At 35.4% G+C, this 25,190-nt stretch overlaps 1 protein-coding gene, 1 long non-coding RNA gene and 2 pseudogenes across 2 annotated transcripts; 2 read left to right on the forward strand and 2 right to left on the reverse strand.

The window, feature by feature from the left end:
- Positions 1 to 7,107: 7,107 nt before the first annotated feature.
- LOC132628980 (F-box protein At5g03100-like) lies at positions 7,108 to 13,802 on the forward strand (annotated as a pseudogene).
- LOC132624145 (signal recognition particle subunit SRP54 1-like) lies at positions 11,542 to 13,397 on the reverse strand (annotated as a pseudogene).
- Positions 13,803 to 15,385: 1,583 nt separating the features above from the next.
- LOC132627478 (uncharacterized) lies at positions 15,386 to 23,275 on the reverse strand. The gene is made up of 3 exons (XR_009577879.1): positions 22,719 to 23,275; positions 20,077 to 20,144; positions 15,386 to 15,752 (listed from the first exon to the last, which is right to left on the reverse strand). It is a non-coding gene; the product is annotated as an uncharacterized LOC132627478 (long non-coding RNA).
- Positions 23,276 to 23,496: 221 nt separating this feature from the next.
- Positions 23,497 to 24,982, forward strand: LOC132624151 (F-box/FBD/LRR-repeat protein At2g26030-like). The gene is made up of 2 exons (XM_060338975.1): positions 23,497 to 23,531; positions 23,743 to 24,982. The coding sequence occupies exons 1-2, from the start codon at positions 23,497 to 23,499 to the stop codon at positions 24,722 to 24,724; spliced, it is 1,017 nt and encodes a 338-aa protein (XP_060194958.1). The 3' UTR covers positions 24,725 to 24,982.
- Positions 24,983 to 25,190: the final 208 nt, after the last annotated feature.

Below are 25,190 nucleotides of genomic sequence, written 5' to 3' on the forward strand. Positions count from 1 at the left end.
GCCTTTGATTGTTGCACTCTAGACATTGCATATGCGCTTCGAATGTTGCAACTTTTGTTTTCCTGGAACTATCAAGATTAGGCTGTTGAAATGCTTTATTTTGCTTTCTTTGTCAATAGCATCAAGATTCTATGACAGAAACATGGTTTTCTCTATCTCTCTCTGATTGCTTTTACTTGGAAGAAGAGGTCCCTACTGTTTAAGCAAATAATCTGTAGCTGCTGTATTTGAGGCTTACAGTGCTGTTGAATGTTTTTACTTGAGGTTATGCTCATAATTAGATTGTCCAATTACATTTAATCGCTTGATTTTCCTGAATCTTCATTCCTTAGGCAGATTCTGAGTGTTTGGAACTGCTTACCAGGGGTTGGATTTTTTTTTTTTTTTGGTGGAACAACTTTCTTTATATTTTTAGTTTCTTACTATAAATAGACAAAAGAATCTCTGTAATAGGTTTGAAAATGATTTTTGACTATCATCTGACTGTAATTTCTTTAGGTTTAATTTAACTTCCGTCACATGATGCGAATGGGTGCTGGTATTCATTTTCATGTGCCAGAAACTTTAGAATGACATATTTGAGTGAAGTTACTGTCAGTGTCTCTTTGTTGTGGTTTTCTTATGGCTGCTGGTTCCCGGAGTCAACAAACTCTGAAGCTTGTTGATGTTTTTGTTTCTTTGATGGATATTTCACAAAGATAGCAGCATGTAAAGAGTTTATAACACATCTCACAGTACAATAAAGTTTATTTAGATGTGATATGAGGTGAAGCTAATATGGTAGAAAATGTCCTAGATCGAAAGATCATGTCAAAACTTCTTATGGTTCTTGAAGGCTTCATTTGTCCTTCCTATTTCAGTGCTGCTACTGATATGCTTGCTAAATTGCATCTTTATGACAATGGCTGTTGAGATGAGCAGAGTGGAGGTATGTTTCCTGTGGATGCAGCTTTTGCAGACTTATGCCTAATTAAGAACTTGGAAGTTTTGGACAATAGCCATTTCATTTTATGAGATCGCTGGCCAAAGCGGATAATACTGGCCATTTCAATCGTATGAAAGTGTTAAACTACACTTGAGTTTCAATATTTTAATCTACTTCCATTGTACAGTTATGCATGTTACCTTCTCTGTTTTTTTTTTTTTTTTCTCTTTTTACATATTTAATACGCGATTTGACAATAGCATACAGTTCTTCCTGGCACTCCAAAAGTAGTTTGAAACTTATAATAATACATTTTGACATCATCATTTCAAACAGAAATGATAGTATATGGAGTAGTATATTTCAAGTCCCCAACAACTTGATTTTTGATAATTCTCTCTTTTGGCAAGATATAAGCGATTCTCTGTCATTTCTTTTTAAACTCCCTCATTCTTGAGGTAGTTTCTTTTCAGTAATTAGTAGCACTAGGAGTGAGCATACTTGGGTAAATATCGAATTACCATACCAAAAATCAAAACTTCTTAGCAGTCTGGTATTGGTATAACGGTATGTGATGCGATATTTGATGTTTTAAGCCATTGCTTCTTTTAACGAAAACCTTATCCTTGGCATTTCCCTCCTAATCAAACTCTTAGGTAGTCGCAAGGAGAAGGGAACTGTGATAGTCATGAAATGATGCTAATCCTTTTTAGTTCAGAATTATGGCAGAACATGTTCTTTTTCCCTAAGATATATCAATATCTGAGGTTATCTGGAACCTCTGATTGTAATGTAGATTAAGATCTTTCCAGCCAGTAGTTTGGTGGAAAAAAGTGGCTGAGAACATCTTCAAGGTCTAGGTATTGGACATTAATCTAGGTGAGGAAGTTGAGCTTGTTAAACAAATTAACAAGGTATTTGTTGAATGATCGTTAGAGCCCACAACTTCGGTTTCTCATGATTTAGACACAATAAGTCACTTGATTATCTATTTCTGGCATTGCATACCACTCATTGAATCCAAATTATGGCTGAAAACTTTTGGGGCAAGTCCAAATATGCTGGTAAAAGTTGTTCTCCTCACGTTTAGTACTAATAAAATGCAACGTTTGATTAGTCTTTTAAGAAAATGATATACACATATCTTATGCTGTGTTTGATTCATAATATTAAATAAGCTTACATTTTAACTTATGCGAGAATCTAGAAGATATTGCACAAACAACCTATTTGCTCAGTGCGATGTAAGGCACAACCACTTTAATTTAAAACAAAAACTGCATTCACGGTCGGTTAAGGATTTCAGCATTAAGATCATATTGTTGCAAGCTTGAAGAAGTGAGTCTTGAATTTTGAATATGAAAATTGAATTTAAATCAAGTGAATATTGTTGAAAAAACTTGGAGATGGTAGAGGGATGAAGACTTAACGAGAGCAACGAGACATGGGAATGTTTGACACATTTGAGGCGATATGTTATTAAGGTTCGTATGGGCATATGCGTGCTATCTGATCGACATCACGACATATTAAACAATATGCTTAATTTGGCGGGGTGGCATCCTCCCTTTGCTTACCATCGCTTTTGTTTAAGGCACATAAATACAAATTTTCAAACGGCCTTTAAAAACAGCACACTAAACAAATTGATGTGGGCGGTTGCAATAGAGAATAAAGAAAAAAAGTTTCTTGCGCGGATGAAGATGATCAAGGCAGTGAAGCCGGAAGCATATGATTGGTTGAAGGCAATCGACGTTGACAAATGGACATTACATGCACTTGAGGAGATGGGGGATGCTAACAATAAACAGCTCGGAGTCATTCAATGGTTTGCTAAAATCTGCACGGGGGCTGCCCGTTACTGCAATGGTGAGAATGACTTACAAGCAAGTTGTGGAGCGGTTTGTGGCTAGAACAAGACAAACCAAAGCCATATTAGCAAATGGTGGGAAATGGATGCCAAATCCTGCAAAAAATGTTCGAGTGATACGTGAGGTCGCCACTGTTTTATTCACGGGAATGCTATCTTCCCATCGAAAATGTTTGCAACCATTCATATCATATAAACATTACAAGAAAATTAGATTTTGAAAGTAAAATATATAGATAATGTGAAAAAGATCTAAACCCTAAAAACTTGTAAAAACACTTACTTCGGGCACTTTACAACGCCAAAAACGACGATCCGGATTATCATGGGTCCTTGATGTTCTTAGCTTACAATAATAACCGCATTCACAAACATTGGGTTTTATAGCAAAGTTTGACGTTTTGGAGCTTTGAGGTGGCTAAAGTATGTTGAAAGAGTGAAAATGGAGGAGGTGAAGAGTGGCTTAAAAATGGTGAAGTGTAGGGTTTATACTAACCCCTATTGCGTAGGAAATTCCTACCAAAAGCACTTAAGAGTACGGCGCTATTAAGTCCTTTTGCGCAGGAATTTCCTCTGCAAAAGGTAATATTGTAACCTTGTTTTTTTAGTGGGTATTTTGGTTCACTTGCTTAATTTTTGGGTCATTTAAGTTCCGGACTCATAGTCTTACCCCCTTTGTCCCAAAATAAGTGTCACCTTATCAAAAGAAATTTGTTCCAAAATAAGTGCACCTTAGGAATTCAAGCCAAAAATTGGTAAGTACTTCCAGCGATGTTCTTGACATTAAAGAAGTAGCCCTGTTTAATACTATGCAATTTAAAAAAAAAAAATATCTAATAAATAGAGCCAGCTAAGTAAACTCTACATTTTATTCATTGGTTTCTTAATTGATGTAGTTTTGCTAAAGTGACACTTATATTGGGATGGAGAAAGTAATAAATTTTAAAAATGAGTAATTAATATCAAAAATAAAATAAAAAAATAAAGTTTGTTTTTCTCCTGATAGGATAAGATGGAAAAGTAAAAAGTGAAAGTTTATTTTTAATGCTGAGGATAAATAAAAAGGGTAGGAGTGAATACCGTGTTAGTTGTTTTGTTCATCAAACATGACGCTAAAGAAGTGGGATTTAAGAGGACAGAAGTATGGGAAAACGCAACTGAAACCCAGAGAAAACATGTGAACAGGGGAGAAAACCACCGGAAAAGTACTCTATAACCATTCTGCACCAAAAACCATGGATTCCGGCGAAAATACTCTATCGTTGAAGAAACAAAAGGTTACAATCACCCGAGTTGAAGAAGAAACCCTAGTCGACCGTATCAGTCAGTTGCCTGACTCTCTTCTAATTCAGATTATCTCTCTTTTGCCCACTACGAATGAGGCAGTCACTACATGTCTTCTCGCGAAAAGGTAGCAATATCTATGGTCTTCTGTTGATAGCTTCTTTTTCTATTGTCAAAATGAAATGGAAGGGGAAAAGTTTATATCCTTTTGTGGATAATGCATTAGCTCATTCAACTTGTTCAAACATTAAAAATTTCATACTGGATTTCACTTACTGGTATGGATACCAGTCTGAAAGCAGCCGGTGGCTTGGTACTGCTGTTGAGAAAAAAGTCGAAAATGTTTGCGATCATTTTGGGATTTAATTGACCCACTCAAGTTGCCTCAGTGTTTCTACAATTGTTCCTCGTTGATAACATTGGATCCGAGCAATTGTTCCTTTGATAAAGAATTGGTCATACAGTGGAAGTCTCTAAAGAGCCTAAAGTTGGAATTTATTGAGTCAGATGATGACGATATTGGGAACTTACTCTCGGGTTGTCCTGCTTTGGAAACTGGAATTTTCTAATGTCTGGGTTTTCCCTCGTTGGAAATTAATTCTTCAAATTTAAAGACACTTAGGGGTCGTTTGGCAGAAGGTATAAGCTGGGATATCAGCACTAATTTTTATATCATGTTTGATAGAAAGTGTAAATTAGTCCCGGGATAAATTTATACCTTGTACCAAACATGGTACAAAATTAGTGCTGGGATATCTCAGCTTATACCTTCTTATCCCACTTATACTGGGATTATTTTATACCATCTAAAAAGATGGTATAAAATAATCCCAATAGATGGGATAAATTAGTCCCGGGATAATTTCGACTATCTACCAAATGACCCCTAAAGATCAAAGAGTATTCCGCCATAACTGACTACACAGATCATTCGCTCCTTGATTGCCAACCCCTCGACGCAGTGTCCTGATGGCCGAGGATATGCATCACTCTCAGGAGCGTATGAGGCACCGGTAAATTTATTCAATCGTCGTCTTATTATGTATTACTTTACGAATTTATTCAATTTTTAAAATTTACAAATATATGCAGCTACAGATGACTCTGATGATATGCCATGAGAGCATTCCTCTTACGGAGTCCACCGATCCCGGGATAGCAACATATGCAGCACGGATAGTTCATCTTACCGACACTGGTATGACACAGGCACAGGAGTGGCATCGTGTCGATGAGGATATTCCAGAGCCTGCACCAGAGGGTGTTCCAGAGGGTGGTAGGACTGATAGAGGTGGTCAGGCTGATAGAGGTAGTCGGGCTGGCAGAGGTCTAGTAGATGAGCCTGACGATATAGCCCGTCAGGCTCCGTCGGCTACAAATATCCCGTCAGGCTTCTTCTTCCGGGCCGTCGACTTCAAAAAGACCTGGATATACGCCAGAGATGATCCCACATTATGATCCTTGGTCATCATTTTCACATGTGCCAGTTAGTGATCTACATATGGGAGACGGAGATGAGGACATAGACTTGAATATTATTTTAGATTTAAAAAAGTCTTGGGTTCCTATGCTGATGAATCCAAACTTAACCAATATGTACAAAAATATAAAAATATGAAGCAAATGTTTTTCTATAGAAAGGTCCCCAAATGCACTTAAAATTAAGGAGTTCCAAATAAAGCAAATTAGGTCGCTAAAACACTTTATTTACCAACAATTTTTTTAATTTTCTTGGTGATTTGGAAAGATCAAGCAAAAAGATGAAAGAATGGACTGCAAACAACTTGAACAAATAAAAGAAATTACTAATTCTGATTTTAGATCTTACTCTGCTTCAAAAATTAAACTCATTAGGTGAGGATAGTCCATGACGAGAAAACAATCCGTTTCGTCAATTAATGTCCGACAAGGAAGCAGTGACGAGATGTGGATAGTTGATAATCACACACAAATCCAATTTCTAAGTGGCTTTCCAAATACTCTTGACCACAGGTTACAAAATGGATGGATCATTTAGTTATTGTTACATTGGACTAAAAGTGACATAATTTTAAGTATTAGGAGGACTATTAGTGCTCCACCTAATAAACCAAAAACTATTATGAGTTATAACACGAGAAAAGGACCAATAAAACAAAGACTATTATGAAAACTGGATTTTTTAAAATTAAAATATCTGGAAAAATGTTTTTTTTTGTCCTAAATTTTTTAGATTTTCATGATTTTATTTTTAGAATACTTTAAAAAAAAAAAGAAGGAAAAAGTGGATTTTTTTTCAAAATCTGAAAAACTGGATTTTCATAAAAATCTGGAAAAAATGATTTTTTTTACAAAAAGTGTGGAAAAATCATGTTTTAAAAAAATAAATCTAGAAAACTATTTTTTTTAATCTAGAAGAAAATTATGGAGTATTAGTTTTGCAAATTTTACTTAAAAAAATCAGTTTCCAGATTTTAAAAATCCAAATTTTAATAAAAAATTCAATTTTCCATATTTAAAAATTCCACATTTGTTAATAAAAATGCAATCCTGTTTTTTTTTTTTTAAAAAGGGGCTTACCACATTTTAAAAAAAATATTAGTTGTTCCAGATTTTATAAAAATCCAATTTTTTTAGATTTAGAAAATCGGACTAGTAATAAAATGTCATGTGTAATTTTTTTTTTTTTTTTTAATTTAGTGTTGACCGTCAAAAAGCATGATTGAGCCAAAAAGTTGAACTGAGGGGTATTTTTAGCAAAATAGATGAATGAAAGGTATTTTTGAATCTTTTCTAATAGTTCAAGGTCATTTTTGCCCTTTTCTGTTAAATTTTAACAAAATATTTGAGAGTTAACTAAAAGTGTACCACTTATGTAAATATAATGGACTATTAATGCTCCATGTAAAAGAACATGTATGGTTTTATATCCAAACCAAAATGATAATGTACTATTGCCTATTTTGGTCCTTTTCTTTATAACACAAACTTAAGCGACTATTTATTTCGGTACGTTGTCGAAAAGCCTAACCTTTGTGGACGGAAAAGCATGAATTGCCGTAGTAATAGTGTTGGCGTATCGTCAAAGAAACTAAAGAAGGGAGTTGTTGACCGAATCAGTGAATTGCCGGACCCTCTTCTACTTTACATTATCTCTCTTTTGCCAACCGAAGATGCCTTCACTACACGTCTTGTCTCAAAAAGGTGGCAGTATCTTTGGACTTCAGTTGATCACTTCTTTTTCAGTTATAAACATGAACAACTCCGAAACTTCATTGCCTTTATTGATTATGCATTAGCTCATTCCACTTGTTCTAAAATTAAAATATTCACACTGGATTCACTCACCTGACCTGGTTTTTCCCAATCACCCGATGGCTTGATATCGCTGTTGAAAGAAAAGTCGAAAATGTTGTATTGTCGTCATCTGATAAATGGAAATACACCATCATGTTGCCCAAGTCTCTCTGCATTTGTTCCTCGTTGATAACATTGGTTCTGAACCATTGTCGACTTGAAAAAGGATTTGTCATAGAGTGGAAATCTCTAAACAGCCTAAAGTTGAAATTCGCTAAGTTAGATGATGATGATATTGTCAACTTACTCTCTGGTTGTCCTGCTTTGGAAACTCTGGAATTTTCTAATGTCGAGGGATTCAGTCATTTGGAAATTACTTCTTCAAATTTAAAGAGACTTAAGTTCGAAGAGTATTGGTTTTCAGATGATGAAGCTTATCATTCTTTGGGAATTATTGCCCCGTATATTCAGTATCTAGAGATCTCTGGAAATCTGTATGATCTAAAGTGTAAGCTAGTAAATGTATCCTCTGTGGTCAGTGCTAAACTTACTTTCCAAAATTGCTATACAAATTTTGCTAGATCTATTTCTGGTAAGACTTATCCTGTTACGCATCAGGTTATTAGGACACTCATCCAAGATTATCTTCAAAAGTTGAGTTACGCAACTCGGTTAACAATCGGAACTTGGTTGATTGAGGTTTGTATTAAGTCAAAATAATCTTATTTGCTCTATAGTATTATTTCTAGCAAACAGTTACAGAATATGGATTTCCTAAAGAGAATAGCATTTAGAATATAATACAACTGAGAACTTCTAAAAAGGCTAATGGTTTAAGTACAAAACTTGTGACTTTTGCAATCTTTCTGTCAACTTTTTAAAGTCGGGTATTTACTTAATCATTCAGCAGATGTGTTAGATGATCAGATTTTATATAACACTTTCGTCTATTATGGATTACTTTCTGTCACGACCCAATTCGCGAGTCGTGGTGGCACCTACACTATCCCTCCGAGTAGGCGAACCACATTACTATTAACCAGTTAAATAAGCGGAAAATTGAATAAGAATAAGTTACCAAGTCTTAAATACTTAACATAACTAGAAATGTCACGACAACCCCAAAATCTGGTCAAAGGGTACAAGAGCGCTAACATAGTACGGAATATAAGTCTGAAAATACCCGAAGGCTACATATTGTCTGTCGAATACAAAAACAGAAATAAATAGAGAAGGTCCTTCAGGGGCCACGGATGACCAAGTAGCTCACCCTGAATGACTGAAAGATGTCACCCTCGCGTATCAGTCACGGGGTGTAGAACTGGAACCTGGATCGTACTCTGCACTCAACAAAAATGCAGCAACAGTAGTATCAGTACAACATTTGTACCGGTAAGCATCATAGGCCGACAATGATTAGATAACGCATGAAGAAGTTGAAACCAACAAGTAGCATATAGAGCAAACAGGTATGGTCACGTATCATGTACAAGTAAAGTGTAAAGGAATCATGAAATCAACCAAGACAGATATAATTCACCAAATGATCAGTCAAATATATGAGTGGATGAATGCAATGCAATGCAACAGTCACCTCTCTCACTCCACTCTCGTACACACATGCTAAGGGCAGTGCCTCAAAGCCATGACCCATGGGGGACCCGCGAAGTCCATGTACCACTCGTGCTCTCCGGCAGAAACCTCGGAGGCTATTAATCACTCTCAATCTCCGGCAAAGACCTCGGAATCTCTCTGTCACTCTCCATCTCCGGCAAAGACCTCGGAGTCTCTCAATCACTCACCTCACCAATCATCACAACAATAATATGGAAAGCATGCCATGCATGATATCAGTCTCAACAATATCACCAATATAAATCAACAAGTACAAATCATATTACTGTCCTCTGTTCAATTATCAATATTACCATTCCTTTTCATGTGATGAGTGAATAGTATGTGACAGAGATACAAACAAGTGATAATCACATAAATAACACATTTGGCGACAAGCCCACATAACAGCTAACAAAATCAACCTAATTGGAATTCACCTCCACTTCATGCCCGAAGGCCTATCATGCTATCCCCGTCACTTTCTACAACTACATACGATTCTCTAATCAGAGTCTAACTAAAGTAGACCGTAACCTACCTCAATGCCGAGCGGATGCCACGAACAATCAAACTAACGCCTTCCCTTTGCGTAGAGCCTCTGAACGATCCAAATCTATAAAATATGCGATCTACGTTAGAATACGAATCTAAGGACACCCATATTGCTATATTTATATTCGAAACCCAAAACGCACCCCAAAAAGTGGCCATGGGCCCACAAGGGCAAGATTGGAATTTTATAAAAATAAAAATAAAAAAATAATTTCACCCATTATCTAAGGATCATATATTTTGAAAATTAATCACTTTCATCCATACATGGACTCTCAAATCATTAATTCTCCTTTCTTAGGACTAGGACTCGAAACCTTTAATTACCCTAATATCTTAACTTCGGACAAAAATCTAACTTTCCACAATTCAAATACCATGAATATGAAGGTATACATATAATTCAATACCAAAATATTCCATTACATATACCCTATATATTAGAATTGAAGTGCAACATGATACAAAATTAAAATAAAAAGAAATCTAGAACGAAAGCCTAGACTACACAAATCAGTAACCAATACGTGAAAAGGTGCAGAACTACCATAATTAACCCATACCATTTACTTAAACCCTTTCCAATGATTAGGCCATCATTGCGTAATTACTACTCTTATTCATTCCCTCTAATCGTTGACGCCATCATCATGGAATGATTAAACATAAAAAAATAAAAAGTTGAATACTCAGAACAAATAAAATATAAAGGACTTCTTCATTGTCCCACGTTACCTGGTGCCTCAATAGTTTGCTCCACAAAATATTTCTTTAACAAAAATTCTTTCGCCTCTTTCCCGAAGTGGAGTAGCCCAACCGAATATATGCAATTTTCTTTTTTTTATTAGTACTAGGTTTAAAGTAAAGAGAAAGTTCATTTATTCCCAAACACCCCTAAGACTAATGACGTGAAGGATGGTGGGCTTGACCCATTTCTTTTACCATTTAATAACCAAATAATTGCACTTTAGTCCACCAATCCATTAGTAAATTAGCCAAAATAAATAAAATAAAATAAATACTCTCACCTCATGCCTTATATATTTGTGCAAATAATATTCCCATTAATTTCTATAATTTACCTATTCACTTAAGCACCTGTAGAAATATAGTCCTTCCGCCAAATACTTTAATTACCAACTTAGACCTTATATGTGTGAAACTTATATTCCTATAAATAAACTATTCACACATATTAAATAAAAATATATTTCAAAAAGTATCCGCCAATTAAATCACCGTGCCACCAATCCCCGCAAATCAAAAATACCCTTTAAACTACGAAAGGGTATTTTAACGAAAGCGAGTTCACAGGTGCAAAACGACCAAACGGGTCGTTACATTTACTTTCTCTTTGGTTCTTTTTGGTTTCTCTATCAGACAATCATTTATTAGTTTCATTGGGATTACTGCATCAGGTCTTGTTGCAGCTTGAAGGGCTACTGCTTCCAGAATTGAAATGCAAATGTCTAACTCTTGATTTGCATATCACAAGGTTTTCTTCGAATGGAGTAGCTATCCTGCTGCAAGCCTCACCTTATGTGGAGACACTCAACATAACTATGGCGACTATGACCGTAGTTTCCTGCAATTTTAGCTCTTCTTATTGCACATTCATTTTATGAATTTTACATGCCCCACCCCCCCACCCCCCACCCCCCACCCCCCTTTGAACAGTTGTATGAAGGAGATGCAAATATTCTTTAATTATCACTAAGAAATTCTCACTAGAAAGCTTCATGTTAATATGATTAGTGCTGTTCTTCTACTGTGGTAAACACGCTTCGAAAGGAAAAATGATTGCTGACCAACTAGTAATAGCTTTTTTTTTTCCAGCAAAATCATAGAATGTTTCATTCTGAATTAACTAAATTCACCACATGCATGTGATCCAAAAATTTGGAAGATAGGGAATGACAAAGATGTGGTTATGTGTTTTTTCCACCGACTATGGATTGATAACTTAACTAGCCTTTACCGTTACCCCGTAAAGTGTACTTTGATTGTGATCACATTATTACTCTCCACCACCAAACATACCCATCACGTTCTTGGGGGAATCCATTTTCTTCATTAAGTTTTGTAAACCACCCATGCCACCTATTTGCTTCAACATCTGATGGGGAAGGACTTTGCTCATGTTTTGTGCATTCATGTTTCTTGACAAGGAACTCATATCTCCCTTTGGAATCTTAAGACCCTTCATCTTGCTGAATATCTTGGCAAGTCGTTTGTATTCTTCCAACATCTCCATCACCTCATGCACTAGGCGGCCAGATCTCCTAGCTATACGCGTGAATTGAGATTCAGTCATAATCTTTTGGGTTGGTACTGTCCAATTTTTCATCAGTCATGGAGTCCATCATTGTCATATACCGTCTAAATTCTGCCTGACTTTCCTTTTCACGACCTTGTGGCATCATCTCGGCACTAAATCCTCGAAGCCTTGAGAAGACCTGCCCAAGGGGACCCATTTTAAGCATGTTTTGAAATTGCTCGTACATGATCCTCAAGGTAAAATGTCCTGATGATAACTTCTGAAGAATCTCAGGCTGTTGATCCATTGGGACCACCTCCTGTATCGTGTTCACCAATCCAGACAAGTCACCCATGCCTAAAAAACGGCTGACAAATGGTTTAACATCAAAAACTTCAAACTCGTCCATGTATTCACCAGTTCCAATAAATATGACTGGACTTTTAGTTGCAGCAATAGCACTTAGGGCACCACCTCCTTTTGCATGGCCATCCATCTAAGTAACAATCACTGCTCCAACCACAACACTTTGTCGAAATGCTTGAGCTTTATCAAACCAAACATCCAATACTACTATCCACAACAAATATCAAGAGATCCGGTTTCGTTGCTTCAGACACTTGTCGCATTTCTTCAAAAAGAGCTGCTTCTTGTTTGTGGCGCCCGCAATTATTAGATCACAATTTTCCTTCTTAAATGTTTCTGCACCGTCCACAGCTATTTTCACTGGGTGCGATTCTGTATAGCTGCTGGTTCATTGGTTTACCTAGTCGATTCCCCTGTAACTAGTTATATTTCTTTTACGGAAAAGGCTTAAATATGCCATCGAACTATCGGAAATAACTCATTTATGCCACTCGTCAATAGTTTGGCTCATTTATACCATTGAACTATCCGAAATGGCTCATTTATGCCACTCATCAATAGTTTGGCTCATTTATGCCGTCGCCGTTACCAAAATGACTCATTCATGTCATTTTTCATTAACGCTGGTTTTACAATACCAGATATCACACGTGACCTCCAACTAGATTATGGTTATGGGTGGGTCGGGTGTATGGATCGAATTTTTTATTAATTTGGGATTTAAAATTGGGCTGGTTTAATTAAACGACGTAGACCTCTAATTGGAGGCCACGTGTCATATCTGGTATTATAAAACCGGCATTAATGAAAAATGGCATGGATGAGTGATTTTGGTAACGGCGATGACGTAAATGAGCCAAACTATTGATGAGTGGCATAAATGAGCCATTTTCGATAGTTCGATAGCATAAATGAGCCAAACAATTGATGAGTAGCATAAATGAGCTATTTCTAATAGTTCGATGGTATATTTGAGCCTTTTCCGTATTTTATTCCTTTTCTTGCTTAGTTTTGGAGGAATACAACAGTACCAACTTCTCAAAACAGAGGGAAAAAAAAAGAAGGATTGCTGACCAACTCAGCAGCTTTCATTCTTAGCTTTTCAAGAGAGGAAACCGTTAAAGATTGGTCGGTCCAAAAATTGTTCTTTACCAGACATTTCTGCTATTTAATAATTGGTTTGTGATTTTGTGCAATACAAGTTTCATTTGACTGAAGACCTGCTTTTCCAGTTCAAAACAAAGTTCCATTCGATTGTAGACCTGCTTTTGATCCCTCTATATTCTGTCTCCAGTTGGATAATGATCCATGCAGCTTTGAGTTGGGATATTTGACCGGAGGAAATGATACTCATTTGCTGTCGAGCTTCAGGTTTCCCAGCCTCAAGAATGTTAAGATTGTCAACTCCTTAGGGGTGTGTTTGGAAGATCATTTCAATCAAGGCTATGACAAGCTTTTCAAACTTTCAGAATATCTGTTAAACAATGCGACTGTTTTGGAGAAGTTCGTTATTGTATCAAAGACGAGAGTGCAGGAGATGTTCAATGAACTGTGGGTCCCGATATTTTTCTCGATTGGCTGAGAAATTGTTGGGTTGCCCAAGATTCTCCACTAATTCTGTGATTATCGTTGAGGAGTGAGCTTTCCATGACTAACTGCAAAACAATTTGCCGTGTCAGGATGCGGTAAATATCGTCTTATGTTGAGTTTTTGATAAACTGCTCATGTAATCATCAAACTTTTTTGGTCCAATTACTGCTAATTTTACTTTTTGACTTACTGTTGTGTGACATACCAGAATGTTATGGTATCTTGCTTTTTAGATGTTGTACATGTGCATTGAGATTTCTTGCAGCTCTTGTTTTCTTAGACATATTAAGATGAGTAGATAAGCAACATCATTTAATGATAATTAGCGTTATGAAATGTTCTGTTCTGCTTACCTTGCTATGTCAATATCATCAAGATCTAAGATTGTGAATCGGTTCCCTTTTGGGCTTTTTTCTTGAAAGAAAGGGGTAATAATAGCAGAGAGTAGAGATATGGAAACTGTGATAGGAGGCGTAACCTGCAATGGCCACAGAATTTTGCATTTGCCATTTATTTTCAGAAAAGGTGTATTTGTGGGGTTTTGTGGTGGTGTGAATGGGAAATGACAGGACGTTTAAATACTTGTTTCGAACACAGTGGTTAACAGTAGTGACATTGAGAAAGCACATGGAAAGACCGCATGGTCAAACAATTAAAAGAAAATTACGTAGATGAAATATTTGAAGAGTATATCATGAACCCACTAATGAATTAGTAATGCTATAGATGACCAGTAAGTATTAATGTTTTCATGTGCTGGTAGTTACTAGTACCATCATGTTGCTAAACTTGATCTAAAATTTTATTTGGTTTATCTCAGTAGAAGTGGATCGGAAATAAAATTGAAGGACTGTCTTTCATAATTAAGACTTTCCATGAGATCATCAATGAATTTGTTTTTTAATGGCATGATTCATTGCTTACCTCTGCTAGTTGTTTGTCTTGATTTTCTTAATATATTTGAATTTTTCTTTTACTTTAAGAACGGAAAAAATATTTATCATAATTAGTTTTTGTTTTTCCTAAAAAAGAAAATATAAATCTCTACCATAGATGTTTAGCTAATCTGTTCTACGACTAAAAGGGTTTTGCACTTCTTGTTAAGTGTTAGTTCATTGCTTGTAATGCTGGAATTGGTAATGTAATAATTAGTAATGCAAGGATTAATAATGTTGGAGTTATTTCTTATTAAGTGTTAGTTCATCGCACTAAAATTGGATGTATAAATTCATTTTTTAAAGCTAAAAACCAGTGAGTTTACTGTTATCCCATTGGAGGTTTAACGTTCACGGTCTTCTAGGAAAAAGACAATGATGCGTCGTTCTGGATGCTTTATTCATGTATATAGTTATCTTATGTTGCTAGGGGTCGTTTGGTTTGAATACAAATTATACAAGGATAGAACAAATGCAGGGATATGGTGTTCGTAAGAGTTACTTCTTATTGGATGTTTGGCTTAATATAAAAAATTAATGGAGTACAGTGTATGATTCTAATATGTGTTCACTTTTAAATAAGAAAATAAAAGTTTGTTTGCGTTTAGGAAAGACACTTCTGTCATTTTATTAGTTTAATCCATATATTATTAATATACTAGTAAATTTGTTTGTGCTTCGCGCGGTGTATTGATCAAAATTATAGCGTGAAAGGAATTTCTAAATCTAAGAGAGAGGGAGGAGGAAAGTATAAATTACCGATTACATAATAACGTTTGTACTAAAGAGCTCTTTTGTACATCCTGGCTTTTGTTATTTTCAACAGATCTGGAGGAACTAAATTTTCTTCTAAACCAGCCTCATCACTCCAAAATCCGAACTCTGCAACTTTCTTCTGTTAGTATGATGAAACAATCCAATGGATTGAATCATCTGAAATTGTCACAAAATCCATTAAAAATTATATTCAAGAAGTCAAAAACTCATAACAACATATTCTTTGAGTGATTTGCATGCCTGGAGAGAAGACATTTCACGTTGAAGTCCATTCCCGAATTCAGATAACTTCTTTGAGATAAACTGCATGAAAGTATGCATGTACAGAATTTAGCTATTTTGCTAATGTTTACCTCCCAATCAGTTGGAACATGCATTGCAACTTAAGATTAATAACTAAGAAATTGCAAATAGTTTAAATATTACGCATCTGTTTCAATTTGTTTTGTCTTACTTGTTGACACCTAATTTCATCCCTCCTTTATTCCTATTTATTTCTTGGGGCTTCTAAATTTATTAACAATCTAAATACTTTATTTTCACCACTATTTTTATTGCTACTACTATTAATATTGTTATCCTCTTATTACTTTCATCCTCGCTATTTTTACTATCAACATTACTAGCATTATTTTATCACAATTTTTTTATGGTTCGTCATCATTTCATTTTCGGATTTGTACTCGTTAAATTAATTATAAGTCAATACTTTAGTAAGTCCTTTACTTTCTACATATTAATTACTAATTGTCTTCATTGTACTAGTTATTAAGTTAGAAGCCCAAAAATAATTAAAATGAAGGAGGAAAGACCAATGCTTCAGCCAATTAATGGCCCAAACAGTCAAGCCCACTATCCGTTAAATGGATCAGCCCACAATAGCCGACCCATTTCGTCCAAACCTACCCGACCCGGCCCGTCTTTTTCATTTTGTTCAACCTAAAATCTAAAAGGATACGAACGGCGCCCTCTCTCTGTTCTCCCTCTTCTTCCTCCATTTGTGGCAAACCCTATTTCTCTTTAACCATGCACAGTCTTGTCTACCACATTTTCATACCAAAATTTGTCTTTCCTTCTGCTTACCTGCATGCGTTTGTCGATTGAAAGGGAAAGGTCTGCCCACTCTTGCTTCAAGACACGTGACAATCTCCAAAACCATAAATGGTTGAGCCATTTTCGGGTAAGATCCAAGTCAAACCACGTGAAAATCTGTTCAGATTTGAACGATCCCATTTTGACTCGTTTTCAAAAACCCTAGGTAATTCGAATCCCGCCCAAAATTTGGAACCCCAGCAAACCCTAGGGATTCTACTATAAATACTCGTTTCTTTATCCATTTGAGGGGAAGTTTTTTTTTTGGGAGTCATTACTGGCATTTGAAATTATTTGAAATAAACCAAATTTCTTTCAAAAGAAAAGAGTGTACTGTTTCTGTTTCTATCGAGATTTTTGATTCGAAAGATTTTTCGAGTTTGGGTTCGTCGTGTTCGAGCATAGATCTAAACCCCGTGATCTAGTTCACTGCACCCTAGAAAGGTAATCTTTCTTCCTTTAAGTTATTTTTGTGTGTGTTTAGTTCAGTATTATTTGTTTTTGTTTGTGTTTAGATTAAATTTTGTGTCATTATCTTTTTCTATTGTTATTATTAGTAGTTTAGCATGTCTATTTATGCTTTACTTGTTAATTAATAGAGTATGTGACGTTAATAGTTTATATGTCCTGTTAGTAGAATATTCAATCTTGTTTAAGTGTTGTTGTTAGATCAGGCATGACTAGTAGGTAAATCTGTGTCTGATTTCTGTTTGCTCATGATTAGGTCCAACTTAGGATAATGTAGCGTTAGGCTTAAACAACGAACTTATTGGTTTGGGATGTCTTTTTGGGATTAGAATCTAGTTAAAGAGTTTGATAGTGGCTTTCGATTGAAGTTATGTTTCCTTTTAGTGGCTTTCGATTGAAGTTCTGTTTCCTTGCATAATCCAGCTTAGATTCTGAAACTGTTTTCAAGTACCTTTACTGAAAAAATGACTCCCTACATTCTTTAACTTGATCATGTGTTTAGACAGTCCTTAAGAATCCTCCTTATGTCCTTGTCTGCTTATGAAATTGAAGTATGATTCGTAATCCCATCCTTGCTTTCTTTCTCTTATGTGAATTAGCATAGGATGTAACATGGAGACTGTTAGTGTGTTGGTTTGTTTTGATTAGTTTAAATTATCCCTAAATTCATATAAGTAAAATCTGGTTTGATTGCATTGTGAGTAATGGATTTTATAGTTGAAAGATCCTGAAGTCTTATTTTTTTTTATCCCATCCCTGTTATCTTCAGTTTTGTTCCTATGTTTTCTTTTCTGATGTCCTATGTGCTTGGCTCTGTGTTCTGTTTTGTCTGAATTCAGTTCAATTAGTTGATTAAATTTTTGAGTGTTTAGCTGTACTTGGACTCTGGAATGTTTCAGTTTGGTTATGCTTCCCTTCCCTAAAAAGTAGAGGGGGGGGGGGGGGGGGGGGGTTAAGGAGTTAGAATTTGTTCATTCATATATTGAACTGGCTCACCATATGATAAAAGGCAAAAGAAGAGATCTGTTATAGGAATTATTACTTGCTAAGGTATCAATATTTGTTTTCTTAATGTTCGGGTCCAAATGTTGGCTTTCATTGGTTGGTAAATCACAAGATTTTCTCTTATCTAGAAGTCATGAGATTTTTAGGGCAGAACTCTTAGGTTACAATTAGTTTTGAACCCTCCTAGCACTAATCTGCCATGTTCTTATTTAAGAATTAAGTCCTAAATCTAAATTGTGCTATGTGTTTAAAGTTAGAATGTTGTCATATGACCTGCTATTAATCAAGACTAATCTGATGAGGGATTTGATTAAGGAAAAAATGCTCTAATTTTAAAAGAATTAGGATCTGCACTTTGTGGGGCATTAGAGGTCATTGATTAGTAGGAGGAACTTAGGAGGATAACTCTTAAGATTCTGGGAAAGATAGTATATCTTGTTATAGTGCAATATGTCCTTTTTTATCTTAAATAAGGTTGGGAGCATATTTAGGTTTCCTGTCAATCAAAATCTGACTCTGCCCTCTTTATCTAAACAAAGTTCCTACTTTTATTGAAGTTTAATGCTGTCATAACCCAGTTTTTGTTGAAAGATCAGTAGCCTTTTTCCAGGTTCTTCTTCATTGTTTTGCTCAAAAGAATAGTGGTGGCTTAGTGTGTTCCTCTAAAGTTATTACTATCATTTAAATGTTTGAATGATAATGTGGCTATGGATCTACTTTTATGTTTCCTTAACTATTAAGAAGCAGTAGAGCATCTCTAACTCCTCCTCTCCTACTTTGTTTATTTTGCATGTACAACCGGAGCCGAAGAGTTTCACTTTGAAACTCAACGACACTGCTTACGGAGTTCGCACCCCTCCATTGTCTACCCTCTTATTTCGCTTGATCGGAAAATTTGCAGAATATCGCTACTCCTTACGAAGGCCAAAATGGCTTTTATCATTCTATATTCCTTTGACTTGCTCATTAGTGTGTTTAAAACTCCCTATATGACTAACCTTTTATTTCCATTTTTATGTCATTGATTGTTAAACCTAAGGTACTACATAGTTTATAGACAAGTTTCACTTAAGGATCTGCTGTAGTTAATAATGGACCGCATGCGTTTTATTTGGAATAGGACATTTAGAACGTAAAGGAAATTGGGCAAGTAATTAGTTATCTTCATTCACCCTCGGTTTGGAATTTGATTAAACGTTTTCACTGAAGAAATTTAGGTCGCAAATCAGTCCTCATTCTAACGAACAAAGCTAGTATTTCTTTGAATACCAATCGCCTTCGGGCCATAAATCCGATGCTGTATTTGTTTTTTAATAGGAAAGAAGCTTTTGAGTTTATAAAATCATTTCAGTACTATCTGGTTTTACTAAAATGGATTTTCACAATAAAACATCAATTTGATATTTAGCATATGTACATGTTCATTTTATACTTTGCACATAACCTTTTAAATTAACATAAGTTTGGTCGGTTAACCATTGTTAATGGATCTTAAAGGATGCCTAATATCTTCCCTTTAGATTAATTGAACCCTTATCTAGAGTTTTAGTTAGTAGACCTTGAAATGAAGTTAACTTTAGAAAATAATTTTAATGAACTTTAGGTGTCCTAATTCACCATAAATAATTAGGTGGCGACTCCTTAATTTTTTAATTAACCCTGGAATTATCGGGAATGTTGTAAACCATTTTGACTCCGGTTAAAATGGGGTATAACATTACTTTCCTTTTTAATCTGTTTAAAAAAGAATGCCTCTTTCCTTTTTGGGCAATGCTCTAATTTCAACTTTCCACGTGGCATGTTCAAGATCATAAGTTTCAAGGGAATTTTGATTCATGCTAAATATCTTTAATTTAAGACTACAAGATTCAAAAGTCTTCTTTACTTTCTTAAACTCTGCGGCAAATCAAAACTAGACAAACAAATTGAAACGGATGGGAAGTTTTTTTTTTTTTTTTTGGTTGTGGCAAAGCACATCAAACAGATATTTCCCTGGAAACTCGACACTAATTGCGAAGCCAATTTTTGCGTATTATAAAACAAAGCAGTCTAAGTAACTTACCTCAACTCGGCGGTGGAAGGTTGCACATAGTTAATAGCCTCAGCAATCTTCACAGCTTTTCCAATCACCTAGTAAAAATATAATATACTTAAATCTGAATTCTGTCTGTTTGCTCTTAAATCTTTGAGTCACTGCAACCAAAGTTCACTTGAAACTTCTAACTATCAAAGACTCAGGCACATGGTTTTACCAGGTCTCTTTTCTTCCTTGTATGTATGGTGAGAAGAAAGTTACAGAGGTGCTAAAATCACGTAGAGATATCAACATAAAGCCCCATAGATGGGAGAAACCAAATTAGAAATTTCAAGTAGTTGAAGTGACTATAAAAGACAAATCATTTGAGAGTGGGTTGAAATAACACAGAAACGTTTCTTCAAAGAGTAATTGAGTCTTGAATAACATTAATGTGCTATCATAGACAGGGTTGACCACTTTGATGGAAACATCTTGGTTCCAGTTTCAATTTATCTGGTATGAAAATCTGTTTTTATAGCGTTAACAACATTGGGTGTCAACTTTCTTCCCGGGAGCTAGCTTCTTCTTCAGTTCTAGGCGTAAGTGCTCTACACAGTACAAAACAGGCATCAGAAAATAGCTCTCTTTGCATCAGTCTAAGGGCATCTTTCTTAGATTAATGGTCGGAAAGAAAATCCATGCGTATCAACAAAGGTCTAATAGTTTCATCGTGTGTTTGCACATCATTCTCTAAGTGAAATCAATGTTCACAAACCTCTATGTGGTATGCCCACATATAATTTAGGAGATGAATATTTTATCCATTTAGTATGCCACCCAGAGTTATCAACACAAGTTAGAAAAAAATAGATTGCAAGTCAGATCAGTACAGTGAGCTAATAATAGTTGACATCAAATGGATAACGATTAGACAGAGAGAGATATGTCATTTAACAGTCTAAACTTGAAGCAAGTGATTGAATTGCAAATCTTTCAGCATCTTGCCTAGCTTTATCAGTTTTGGCTATGCCACGTTCAAGTACAAAATCTTAATTTGACTTTATCTTCCTTCCCTAAAGTCCATATTCAACCTCTTATTTTTTCATTTTCCATGGGTTGAAAGTTGCATTTTAATTTGAGTTTTCATTGCAAGTAAGTACATTAGAGATGAGTGAATAAACTCAATCATTATTCATTCAGCCTCATCGTCTAAGCTGGTTATAAGCTTTTGCTTATGATTTTTAGACTTGAAATGAGAAGTATGTCTCCATACGGGATCTTCCAGCGATAGAAAATTCAGTTTCCTGATCATTCCTATCGAATAAGCTATGCTTTTCTATGGCCAAAAAGTGCTTCCTTGTGAAAGCAGCTTTCGACTCTTTGCGTTATTAGATTTCTTCGAAGTGCGCCTGACTGGGATGTGCTGTAATCCTGTGGAGCAGTTTATGGCATTGTCCTTCCGCACCTTAATAATCATATCATACTAAAACAAACCTTCTTTCAGAGTAACATACACGGAAACATACATATACAACCGATCAAAGTTATATGCCCTTTCTAAAAAATTGAGAATGAACTGATGTAATATTTTCTATGGCCATCTTTTCCCTAGAAATTAAAAATTTGCTTAACTTAAACACGTGACACAACAACCATATTCGAGAAATTTTGGTAAGGATATAGTAGCTTAGCTGGTTGGCTACCTGAACTTTCACCTTGTTGGTGAAGGTTCGAATCCCCACGTTGTAATCCCTTCCCCCATTTCCCTTTCCCCTACCCCTTATGTAATAAAACAATTTAAAAAAAATCGAGAAATTTTGAGAATTAAATGCTTTGGTCTTTTTTATGGCTATATTTGCCTAAAAATTAATCTTTGAATAACTAACCAATGTAACGCAAGTGCCCATTTGGAGAATCTAGGGAACAAACTGTTCTAATCTGTTTATATCATCATATTCACACCCTAAAAACCAAAACTTTGCTTAACGAACCCACATCACCCAAGAACCTATTTCGATAATTTGGAGTATGAACTGTCATAATTTTTTTGGCGGACACCTTAATTTGGCCTAAAATCAAATCTTTTCTTCACAAATTCATAGAAGTACCCATTTCAAGAATGCGGATAATGAATTGTTTGGTATCTCTTTCTATTGTCATGTTTTTCCTAAACATCAACCTTTGCTTCAAAAATGTTGTGATTTTTCTATGGTCATGTTTAGCTTAAAGATCAGACCAATTTCCATTATCGAGAAAATGAATTGGGTAGCCTTTCTATACTCATTTTTGTCTTAAAAATCTAATCTTTGTGCTTAACCAACTCACTTTGCAGAATCACAGAAGTACTTAATAAATGATATCAGCTTATAAAGAGACTATATATGAACAACCGCATTTGTACTTCCTCCTATTATTTGTCAAAAACATGCTTTAAAAGATCAGTCTTTTCTCCAATTGCTATCCTAATATCTCCCAGCAAAGCACAATGAAATTCACAAAATTAAGTCTTCTACTGAGTAGAAGAAATATCTCCTAGCAATGCATAATAAAATACACAAATAGAAGAAATATCTCCTGGCAACGCATAATAAAACACACAAAATTAAGTCTTCACAAGGAATAAACTGAAATAACTTACAAAAACTAATTAATCACTTCAAAGGGAGAACGGGAGTATATGTAGGTACCGTATTCGTTTCGAGGGCCTGTTGTGGCGAGCAGAGGCAGAGACGGCAATTGTATCCGATCGTCGGTGTAAATCCAGTAAGCACACGTTATTTGAATTTGATGTAGCTGGTGGATTCAATTTTAATAAAGTCGTGAATTTAAATAGTAGGAGTTTTCCTTAATTTCTTTGCAACTCTACTTCGGAATTCAGAAAAATGATGATAACCAATTGTTTCCTTATTCCATTCTTAATTTCTTTACTCAAATCCTCGTGTCAAAAGGGAAATAGCCTCAATTCTTCAATTTCTGAACAACACATCACAATCATGGGAATTTCTTGGTTCAAGTATTTCATGGTTAAGATTCGCAATACCCCTTTAGGCGGGCAGTATTGCCCCGAATTAGAAATCCTATAAAATCAGTTAAGTACATCTTGCTGTTCTTCACTTTGGCAATGGTAGCCATGAGTATAGATTGTGGGAAAAGCAAGAGCAAAAGGTAACGCTGGGAAAAAGAAGAGGAATAAACGGAGAGAAATTATGAGAAGTTAAAAGGTGCCTTTCCATTTTAGGGTGTAAATTTTTTTTTATTTTTTTTTTGGCTTGTTAAAAATAGGGAAAAAGTCAAAAATTCTGACAAAAAAGATAAATATCATTCATGAATTGTGAGGCTACCACGTCACCTGACTTGAGTCATGCAATTATATATATATATATATATATATATATATATATATATATATATATATATAGATTAATACATTATGATTTTACATTCTATCTCGCTTAATTTAGACTCATGCCGCATAAAGCTGTTGCTCCTCCATCCGGAATGTTATTAACCAAACACACTCTCCATTACTTACGCTAAATCCAATGACAAATTCGGTTTTTTCTTTTAAATACGATTCCAGAAATTAAAAGGCAAAGAAAAAAGTGCAAGGACTCTTCTCTTGACGAGACTTTGAAATAAAAAAGAAGACGTTTAGCGAACCAATTCCAAATCCTTTTTTGGACCCAAAATCATGGATTCCAAATCATGAAGAAGTAGTAACTTGACAGTCACCGAAACCCTGGACAGAATCAGTCAGTTGCCAGACCTACTGCTGGTTGAAATTCTCTCTCTTTTGCCGACAAAGGATGCATTCACAACCTGTATTCTCTCTAAAAGGTGGCGCTATCTCTGGACTTCAATTCATAACTTCAGTTTTACTTGTAGAAATTACAGAGAAAATTTCGCACCCTTTGTTGATTATGTATTAGCTCATTCCGTTTCTTCCAAAATAAAAAAATTCGAACTCGACTACAGTCAAGAGTTTAAATACTACTCCCAACTCAGCCAATGGCTTATTTTTGCTGTTAAAAGAAAAGCAGAAGATGCTGTACTCTGGTCGTCACCTTTTATAAAAACTTGCGCATTGCCTGAATCTTTCTACACCTGTTCAACATTGATAACATTAGCTTTGGGTCGTTTTAACTTTGATAATGTGGTCATAGCGTGGAAGTCTCTAAAGAGCATAAAGTTGGGGAATTTGTTTTTAGACAATGACATAATTGCGAAATTACTGTCAGGCTGTCCTGCATTGGAAACTATGGAATTATATGATTTAGTTCTGCTTAAGGGTCCTCGTCGCCTGGAAATTAAGTCTTCAAATTTAAAGAGACTGAAGCTGAATGGTCATTGGTTGATTAATGATGGAAGTTTTCGTTCCTTGGAAATTTTTGCCCCGTACATTCAGCATTTGAAAATTTCAGGAGATTTTTATGATCTCAAGTGTGTGCTTGTAGACGTGTCCGCCGTGATTACTTCTAACCTTACTTTCAACATTACGTGTATAAAAGACATCCAGGATGGCGGTCAAGAATTTGATCCTGAGGAAGACAGTTGCCGTGACTATCATCAATTCTTTAGGACCCTAGTCCACCATTATATTCTGTGTTTCTGTTTTGCAAGCGAGTTACCAATCGGTACTTGGTTCACAGAGGTTTGTTTCTATCTCAGAGTCCTTTTCTTTGTTTGTTTTTAGCAGACAGTTGCTGGATGTATACATTAGTTGAGAACCTTTGTACAAATTTCACGGACCCAACTGGATTAGTTGCAGAAACTTGTGGCCTTTTTGTGCTTTTTTGTCAACTTTCTCATGTCAGGTGTTTCTTTTGTCATACCTTAAAAAGATATACCAAAAACGAGGATTCCTGCGCGTTGATGTTGCTTAAAGTGTTTAGATGATTAGATTTGTCACATAACTTATCTTGTCGTGGAGTACTTTCTAATTGTTATTGCTTTCTTCATTCTTTATATTACTAGTTTAATTGGGATTACTGCACCAGGTGCTGTGCATGTTGCAGTTCAAAGGGATTTCGCTTCCGGAAATGAAATGCAAATATCTGACAGACTGACACTAGAGTTGCATATGAAAGAAGTTTAATTTGTATGGAGTAGCTGGCCTTCTGAGAGTGCCACCTTACGTGGAGACACTCAACATGGATATA

Source organism: Lycium barbarum, chromosome 2 (genome assembly GCF_019175385.1).
Source record: "Lycium barbarum isolate Lr01 chromosome 2, ASM1917538v2, whole genome shotgun sequence".
Classification (NCBI taxonomy): domain Eukaryota; kingdom Viridiplantae; phylum Streptophyta; class Magnoliopsida; order Solanales; family Solanaceae; genus Lycium; species Lycium barbarum.

Excerpts from the sequence above, each read along its gene's own strand:
- LOC132624151 (XM_060338975.1), top strand. The coding sequence starts at position 23,497 with ATGCCGCATAAAGCTGTTGCTCCTCCATCCGGAAT. Across the intron at positions 23,532-23,742 it reads GTTGCTCCTCCATCCGGAAT|AAGTAGTAACTTGACAGTCA; the intron begins GTTATTAACCAA and ends CAAATCATGAAG.